This window comes from Aptenodytes forsteri, unplaced genomic scaffold (genome assembly GCF_000699145.1).
Source record: "Aptenodytes forsteri isolate BGI_AS27 unplaced genomic scaffold, ASM69914v1 Scaffold83, whole genome shotgun sequence".
Lineage (NCBI taxonomy): Eukaryota > Metazoa > Chordata > Aves > Sphenisciformes > Spheniscidae > Aptenodytes > Aptenodytes forsteri.
Window position 1 is genome coordinate 6669996 of NW_008795371.1, and position 8795 is coordinate 6678790.

The 8795-nt window shown below is 55.1% G+C and overlaps 3 protein-coding genes across 3 annotated transcripts in view; 1 reads left to right on the plus strand and 2 right to left on the minus strand.

The window, feature by feature from the left end:
* Positions 1-418, minus strand: part of RASL12 (RAS like family 12) — a 4796-nt gene extending 4378 nt beyond the window's left edge. Inside the window, 2 exon segments of the mRNA XM_009280426.2 lie at positions 130-300; positions 302-418. Of these exon segments, the coding sequence (XP_009278701.2) occupies positions 130-300; positions 302-418 (288 nt within the window).
* Positions 419-2346: 1928 nt separating this feature from the next.
* Positions 2347-4196, plus strand: KBTBD13 (kelch repeat and BTB domain containing 13). Its single transcript, XM_009280427.1, has one exon. The coding sequence runs from the start codon at positions 2426-2428 to the stop codon at positions 3806-3808; it is 1383 nt and encodes a 460-aa protein (XP_009278702.1). The 5' UTR covers positions 2347-2425; the 3' UTR covers positions 3809-4196.
* A 3562-nt stretch (positions 4197-7758) lies between these two features.
* Positions 7759-8795, minus strand: part of UBAP1L (ubiquitin associated protein 1 like) — a 10225-nt gene continuing 9188 nt past the window's right edge. The window contains exon 5 of the mRNA XM_009280495.2: positions 7759-7893. Within this exon, the coding sequence (XP_009278770.1) occupies positions 7759-7893 (135 nt within the window). The remainder of the gene's footprint in view (positions 7894-8795) is intronic.

Here is an 8795-nt window from a genome sequence, read left to right on the forward strand (position 1 = left end):
GGAGCCAGGGGCCAGCATCAGCATCCCATGCTGGCGGCCAGCACCCCACCCAAGCAAAGACAGAGAACCCCCCCAGCCCTCTGCCCACCCTTCGCACCCCAGAAAGAGAAGAGAAACGCAGCCTCCCACCTTAAAACCCGCCGCCAGAGGAGACGTGGGGCGCGCCGGGGTGCGCAGGGGCCGAGGCCGGGGCCAGGGCTGGGGGAGCAGCGGCCCCTGCGCCGCCGGGGCTGCCGGTGCATGAGGCATGGGCCGCTCGGGCCCCAGCCAAACTCCTTGTAAGGAAAGCTGCCGCGCCGGCGCCGGGCTGGACATGCTGCCCCGGCCGCCCCGAGGACGGTCCCCGGAGCAGGATAGACGCCGGCCCCCCAAGCTCCTGGGGCTTCGGGCAGGGACCTCCGGCCCCGAAACCCGTCATGCCTGTGCTTGGCGGCCACCTCACCATGTCCCCGGCACTTTGTCAAGCCCCCAGCAAGCAAAAACCCCGTCCCACTCCCCTGGCTGAGGCCGGTGCACTCATTACACCTCCCTCAGGCAGGAGCAGCACCTGGGAGCGATGCTGCCAGCACAGCCACCCTCCTGTCCACTGCTTGCCCAGCCCATTTAAGCACACACACCTGCTGCTGGCAGAGACTTTGCAGGGATAAAAAAAAAAACCTTTTTCCACCCAAAAGACGCGATCCCGAGGGGGGAAAGGGGAGCACGGGGAGTACTCACCGCTGCTGCCCGCACCGAGCCATCAGCCAGTACCCAGTGGGCTTGGAGCCCGAGTAGGTGGCAGAGGCTGAAGTCAGTGTTGTCATGGCAATCGCAGCCATTTGGGATGGGGCTCAGCACCCAGGACCGCAGGATACGGCCCCTTGGCCGGCCCTGAGGGGTTTCTGTGGGAGACCATACCCAGGGCTGGGGGGCAAAGGCCGCTCCGTGGCCATGTGGGGCTGCTGCGCCGTTGGGATTATTGCCCGTTAATGCAGGGAGGATATTTTTAAACCCTCCCAAAATAGTCTGGGAGTGTGGAAGTCCCTGCAAGCCCCAGGGATGAGGAGGATGGGGAGGATGGAGAGGATGGGGATCGCTCCCCTGCGGGAAGCAGAGCCCCTCCAGGGACCCCCGATCCCCTTTGGACACAGGTCAAGGATGCTTAAAAGCAATCAGAGCTAAATGTGGTATATTAAGCCAGGTACCCATAAGGATCAATGACAGTAACACAAGCGCAACGCTTTCACCTTCTTCCCTAAACTGAGATTTTTTGGGGAACCTGCTGGGGCTACGATCCTGGGGCAATGGCTTTGCCGTCACGCAGTGCCCCAGGAGCTCCCGGCTGCTGGGATGAGGGGCTAAGGAGGAAGGAAAAAAATATACCTTTGGCAAGGTGGATTAAATTATGCATCATTATGCTGCTTGGATTAAATTATGCATCAAAAATAAAGACCAGCTGCAGGTGGTGATGGGAGGAATTGGGGGCCCCATTGCCAGCCCTCCTCGGCACCCCATGGCAGAGGCAAAATGGGATTTCTAACCAGAAAAAGCTGTGAATAGCACACAAACAAGCGACGTGCCACAAATAACTCTTCTTCACCGTCAACCTCTACATGAGTCGTGGGGGGCGGTTGTCTCTGCCCACAGCCGGGAGTTACAGGGGAGCGGGGCGAGCCCTGTGGCCAGAGGGGACTCTTCCGGAGAGAAGGGGTTTGCTGCACTTCATTTTTCTTGCCACGGGATCCCCAGGTGAAGCACAGGCTGGTTTATGGCTCCTTGCGCCAGGGACAGATGTCGCCCAGGTTGCTCCATGCCTCCTACCTGGGGAGGGTCGCAAAGGGAACGGCCCCATAAAGGTCCCTCCCTGCCTGTGGCCACGCTCGGAGGGCGGCAAAGCCCCTTTCCCATGGTCAGGCTGAACGGCACGGAGATTTGCTGACATCGGTCACCTCCCTGCAGCCACAAAACCCACGTTTATAAGGGAAAAAAAAATAATAGTGCAGCAACATGCTCTTCCCAGCCACGCAAACATGTTGCCCTCCCTGGGGTGGGGACTGTCCCTTTAGGGCGTCGCAAGGAGGGTGCCCGAGAGGGGGGAGAGTGAAACCTGTCTCCCCCAGGGTGGCCGGGCATCCTCCATGGGACGAGCCGTGGTGGGGCCAGGCACCCCCCCCGTGAACCACGACGGCCGGTGACGCTGGAGCCCTGCCTGTGTTTTGGGTGGGCAGCTGAGCTCGGCAGATGCCTTTGAAAGGCCCCGGTCACGAGCTCGGCTATCTTTAGCCGAAGGTATTTATATTACAAGGCAGCAGCGTGGCGGCCGCCGGGCAGCGCAGCAAAGGCATCAAAGGGTGGTGGAGGCAGGAGGGGGCTGCAGCGGGACACGGCACAGAGGGGCATCGGGTGCTGCCCCCCCTGCCGAGAGCCACTGAGCCCCCAGGTGAGGATGACACCGGAGGAGGAAGGCTCCTGGGCAGGGCCTCCAGAGAGGGTGTGTATCCGGGTGGAGGAGCAGTCATTCTGGGTGGAGAAGACCTTGCTGGTGGAGAGCAGCGAGTACTTCCGTGCCCTCTTCCGCTCGGGCATGAAGGAGAGCACGCAGGAGGAGATTGGGCTGGGGGAGCTGAGCGCAGCCGGGTTCCTCACCATGCTGCGGGTGCTGGCGGGTGAGAGGCCCATCCTCAGCAGCGAGGAGACCTTCCAAGCAGTTGAGTGTGCCGCCTTCCTGCAGGTGAAGCCCTTGGCCAAGTACCTGATCCACTCCATCAACTCTGACAACTGCATCCTGCTGTACCAAGCTGCCGCCATATTCGGTCTCCTGGACCTTTTCCACTGCGCCGCGCTCTACATCAGGGACAGCTACGCCGAGCTGGTGGAGTACCTGGACTGCCTCTCTGATGACCTGCTGGCCTATGTGGAGACCCTCCTGCCCAGCACCTTTGTGGCGGTAGGAGCCCACACGCCCACTTTTGAGTTCCTGGAGGACCTCTCTAGGACCATCTGCTACCTGGACGAGGAGACCAACACGTGGAGGACCCTCTCCTGCCTGCCACTGAGCGCCAGCACGTTCCTAGCTGGCATGGCGACCATGGATAATAAGATCTACATCGTGGGCGGTGTCTACGGGGCCAGCAAGCAGGTGGTGGAGAGCAGCTTCTGCTACGATGCCGATGCCAACACCTGGAGTGAGTTCCCCAGCCCTCATCAGCTGCGCTATGACGTCAGGCTGGTGGGCCACGAGGGCTACCTCTATGCCATCGGTGGGGAGTATGAGAAGATCTCCCTGAAGTCCGTGGAAAGGTACGAAGTGGCCTCCAGCACCTGGACGTTCGTCTCCGACCTGCCACAGCCGAGTGCAGCAGCACCCTGTGCCCAAGCCATGGGGCAGATCTTCGTTTGCTTGTGGAAGCCACTGGACACTACCGTCATCTATGAGTATGAGACCCAGCGAGATGCATGGCTTCCCGTCACCGAGCTCAAGCGGCACCAGAGCTACGGGCACTGCATGGTGGCCCACCGCGACAACCTCTACGTCATGCGCAACGGCCCCTCAGATGACTTCTTGCGTTGCGTCATTGACTGCTTCAACCTGACGTCGCGGCAGTGGACCGCCCTGCCCGGGCAGTTCCTGAATAGCAAAGGAGCTCTCTTCACCGCCGTCATCAGGGGTGACACCATCTACACCGTAAACAAGATGCTGACGCTCCTCTACTCCGTGGAAGAGGAGACCTGGAAGTTCAAGAAGGAGCGGGCGGGCTTCCCACGCAGCGGCTCCCTGCAGACCTTCCTCCTGCGGCTGCCGAGGCGCGACCACAACGTTGCGACATAGGTGGCCCCCTATCCCATGTTGAGATGCTCTCCTTGCACGTGGCCTTGGCTCTGCACCCGCCACTGCCCCGGGCTCCTCTCCTCCTCCGCAGAGTCATGCTCAGGTCCAGGGATGCATCACGTTGGACCTTGGAGGTGACACTAGACCCTGCCAGAGGGAAAGGGGCTGCTGCCTGCACTGCATGGGCTGTGTGCAAAGTCCTACCAGATGTGGGTTCACGAGCCAACTGTGTGCAGGGCTTCGTGGCTTGTGCAGAGGACAGATACCAAAGAGATGCAAACACGGGTTTTATTTATTTTGACCGCACTCTGGAGGCGTGCAGCATCCCACCTCCTCTCTGCTCCGATGGGAAATCATTTGTTATACCCTGGAATTAAAAGGACAGCTATAAAAACCCCTGTGTTTTTCATTACTCTTGGGGTTTGGGTTTTTTTCCCCCCCTCTTCTGAAGGAAAATACCTCCTAAGAGGGATCCATGTCAAGGCTCGCTCCTGCCCGCTGAATGCTTTTTCAGCTGCGGCTCTGTTTCAGAGCCGTATGTGGGAGCATGGTTCCCACGCAGCCCCGCGCTCCCCAGGGAGGTTTCCACGGCCGCTCCCGGCTGCAGCAGGGTCCTGGGAGGAGGAGGGGAGAGGGGAGATGGAGGGGTGAAGGAAAGCATCTCTTGGGCATTGGGGGCTTAATGCACTGAGGGGTTTCTGGGACCTGGGAACCACCCATCATCCCACCAAGTGTGTTAGCCAGCTATCATCTCCTCCAGGCTCCTCTGCCAAGCCCCAGCACAGACTCAGCGGGGTGGCAAGTGCTGGCACTCATCAGAGGCTCATTTGAGCCAAGACAGGGTCTTTTTAGGACACGGCAAACCTTGGAAATACAAAAGGGTGCAAAAAGGGAAGGAGAGGAGAGGAGAGAGTATCACCATTGCATGGCGATGCCAGGCTTGCAGAGGTCTTCTCCATTAGCAGAGCTCCGTAACCAGATGAGCTGTTCTCATGAGATACCATCCCCTACTATCAAAGGTTGTTAGCCCTCAGCACCAGCTCTGGGGACAGCTGGAGAACGTAGAGCTCCCCTTTGCGACCGCAGTGCTGCTGGGAGACCTGCGGGCACCAGGGCAGCAGCAAACCCAGACCATGGCTCAGCTGGTTTTCCGTCTGTGGGGCAGGCTTCGGGCTGCCTGTGCCGTCCTGGCCGAAACGGAGTGGAAGGGAATACCAGCTGGGATGCCTCAAATACCTCCGCTGCTGACCCTCGCCAAGTTCTCAGCATTTTCAAAACAGTTCCCGCATTTGAGAAAAAACCCACACAACCACAGAAACACAAGAAAACCCCAGCTCGCATCCATGTCCAGATTGAAAACCACTCGATGCCCCTTGTCCCCTTTTGCCCTCTGCCACTGGGCCAGGCCACCACCCCGCTGTCACCCCCGGGATGGGGACCGCAGCCGGTGGAGGTGCAGGTCTGATGGTGGCACGGGGGAGGCAGGGGACACTGGTGGACCTCACCCAGCTCTACACCGTGCTGCAGCATTAGCTGAGCAGTGTTACTATCCTCGGGGGGACCATTAGCAGAAAGCCCATCAAGTCAAACCCTTGTTCCCTTCCTAGACGAAGCCAATTAACATTTCACGCTGTCTTCCCCTAACTGAAAGCAGCACATGGAAGCACGCTGCTTTAAAACTGTTTTAAGTTGAACAAACAGCTTAAACCCTCCATTAAAATAAAGTTAAAATAATTCTGTTACTAAAATATTTATGACGGGCTCCTGTGGCTAACCCGGGACAGCTGAACTTGGCAGGCTCTCCCCTTCCCTCCAGCTCTGAAACCACCAAGTGATACAACATCTCCCCCCACCTTCACACGCTGGTTTTTCAACAGTTCAGGGGTTTACAAAGATATTTGCCAACAAAATGCAAAAGGTTTTAAGATTTTAAGTGTAGCATGGGGGAAAGAGCAGGTCTTGGCAGGCACTGTTGAGTATGGCATGGATGGTCCCAAGAGAGGAGTAATCTGTTGTATCCATCAATCCAGACCATGATACAGAAAGTAACACAAGATAATTTTAGGGAGGGAGGAAAAAACAAGGAGGAAAAAAGGTACAGTTCTTACCTCTACAAGCAGGGGGAAAAAATGATGAGCCAGGACCAAGCAAATCTCTAACGAGAGCGAGAGGCTGCTCAGCCTTTGCACAGTGAGTGGGCACGACGCTGCAAATGTGCTTCGCTGCACCAGAATTTAGCCCTCAACGTTACGCATTACTGGCACCAGCACAGCACCGTTATCTTCCCCTTTCAATCTTCATGGTGTTTACTCCGCCAAAGATTACAGTTCGAGGCGAAGCGATCTATCTAATCACAGTTTAACCTTTTGCAAGTTTCTTTTTTAAGGTGACATCATCTTGGCAAGGATGAACGTAAAGAAAAGCTGTCTGTAGAATGGACTTGCCTTATAAGGGCTGTATCAAAAATAAAAGCTTGTATAACCAAGGGAAAGCTGGAGGAAAAACAGGGCTGGGAGCTCCAAGAAGAGCCTGTGAGCTCCCCACAAATATCTCCCTTGGCCATACAAGGTGCCACATTTTCCTTTTCAATACCATTAAAGAAGAGAAGGTGTAATATAAAGCATCCTTGGGTATGGACAGGTCAAGTCCCCCAAAACCTGGATTCCAAGTTTCCTCATTGCATCCAGGCGAGGATGAAGGCAGCCATGGAGGGCTGTACCCTCCTGCTGGTGTTTGGCACCTACCTAGAGATACACAGAGAAGGGACACGGTGTTTTAACTCGATGGCAGTACATTGGGCTGGGAGATCGTTTGGAAGGATACAATGGAAAAATGGTACTAATGCAACTAATTAAAGATTTTCTCTGCTAGGTTGTGCCAGTTGGCATTTTCACAGGGAAAGACACAAATACATTTCAGAAGAACCCTTCCAACCATCTTTACTCAAAGAAATTACATCTGTATCTAATTCACAGGAAAATAATATACTTCTGTGTGAAAACACTGTCCACTCTTCCACTGCCAAGCCAAGAGACACATCCCGTAAGGTGATCTGAATCTCTCATTCTCTGTCCTTCAGTTACATACAAAAATTCCCCTGGGCATCCAGATTTTCCCGATCCTGACATTCGTGCTTAACTTCATTTGGAGCCACTGTCTCCACAGTTTAGGGAAGCATCCCCTGAATTTTCCTGATTTGGGCAGAGCACGAGGGCAGCCGAGCTGTTCCCCATCTCTCTGTTCTGATTTCATGAAATTCCCTGAGCACAAACCCTTGCGTAAGCCATTTTTCATTGCACTGGATAAACTTCATGTATTTCTAGAGCAAGGGCAGCCTGTTTTCTTTCCTTACCCTCATTGAATTGTGTATTTTTCTCAAGTTTCTGGTTTAAAAGGAGAAGCTAATGTGATCGGATTGGATTTCAATTACAATATTCAACCGTGACTAAGTCAGCTGAGACTCTTCCCAAGCCAGGACTAAAAAATGTTTCTTCAGGAGCCTTCAGTTTTTATGAAAACAATCTCTTCTGTTGATATATATAATCTTTTAAGAATCCACATTTGATTGTAGTTGAAAACATGACACCCATCACCCCAGGTGGAGGGAGAAAACTGTGGTTTGGGTTTTGCAAAATCTAAGCCGAAGGCGGTTTGGATCTTATTACATCTAATCTAAACAGCTGAGATGATCAAGGGTGGAGATGTGTGGGTGAAGAGATAAACACTCCTGCTATAAAGCCTTTGCCTTAGTACATGACAAACATGCTGATGATGGATGTCCATAAAATGAGATGAGACACCAAGCCAGTGATTTGAGGCTTTGTGCCCGGTGAGCCGTGCTGCTCAGGGTGGGGATGGAGCGGCAGAAGGGTAAGCGCGGCCAACCCACCCGAGTCCTTCGATGGTCCGGTCTGGAGAGGGGAAGCTGTGACTGGGGTCCAGGATGCTGGTCACTGGGTTTTCATCACGAGCTCTTCCAGTGCCTTCTCCCTCTGATTCCCACAAAGCAGAAGAACTTCTTTGATTTCATTTTGCTGGAAACCCATATCGTTAAACTGAGCTAACAAATGCAAGAATTCAGCTGCCTGGAGGAAGAAGGAAGAGAAAGGAGTCATGTTATCATGGGGTTTCAAGGATGGATTTATTGTAGAGTTGCAGCAGAAACAGCATTGGGTGACAAGGCTGCAGCCAGATGACCTGGCAGGGTTGTATTACTGCTGAAGGGCACTCCTGGTGCCACTGCCGACAGCAGAGCGAGGGCAGACATACCACTGCTAGCATTTAAAAGTGTGCCTTTACATCAACTTTTTAAATCAGACATATTTCATAAAATCAGCCTCTAGCTTCACTTATTCCTTGTAAAGTTTAATATGAATTCCATGCAAGTGTTTGCCTGCATTATAAAGAGACTGGGGAAAGGCAGCGAGCGCAAGCTGGAATTAATTTGTCCTGCTTCCCCCCTTGCTCAGGCTGGGCCCCAGCACCACAACATCTCCTGGAGCCGCGTCCTCAATAAATAACCCCCCGCCTGACACCGAGACCCGAGCGCCCTCCCACTGCCACAGCCCTAATGAGCGGTGAGCCGGCAATCCTACGTGCCGTTGGCATCACGTCAAACACCACCAGCCCAAATTTCAAGCAGCTTTTCTCCCACCCCAGCTCTTCACTACCCCCAGGAGGAGACTGGTGATGGAGACCAACACCTGGTGTGCCACCAGGATTCTTCTCCTTGGGGGGTGAATGCAAAGGGGGAGCTGGGAGGGAGGTAGCGAGCGCGGGTGCTGGTGGGCTCGGGGTGGGGGATTCCCCGTGCAGGGGCTGAGCAAGCATCGTGCTTGCATGGCAGGGGGGGAGGATGGATGGAGAAGAGCGACGGAGCGGGTGTCCTTCCCAGGGGGTCCTTACGGTGACACTGCCCCGGGAGTCTGCCGCGAGTGTGGGCTCACTGCTTGCAGGGCAATAGGTCTGACCTCCTGGGAGGCTGCGT

Bases quoted from the DNA above. Each gene is read 5' to 3' on its own strand.
- KBTBD13 (XM_009280427.1), top strand. From the start codon at position 2,426: ATGACACCGGAGGAGGAAGGCTCCTGGGCAGGGCCTCCAGAGAGGGTG.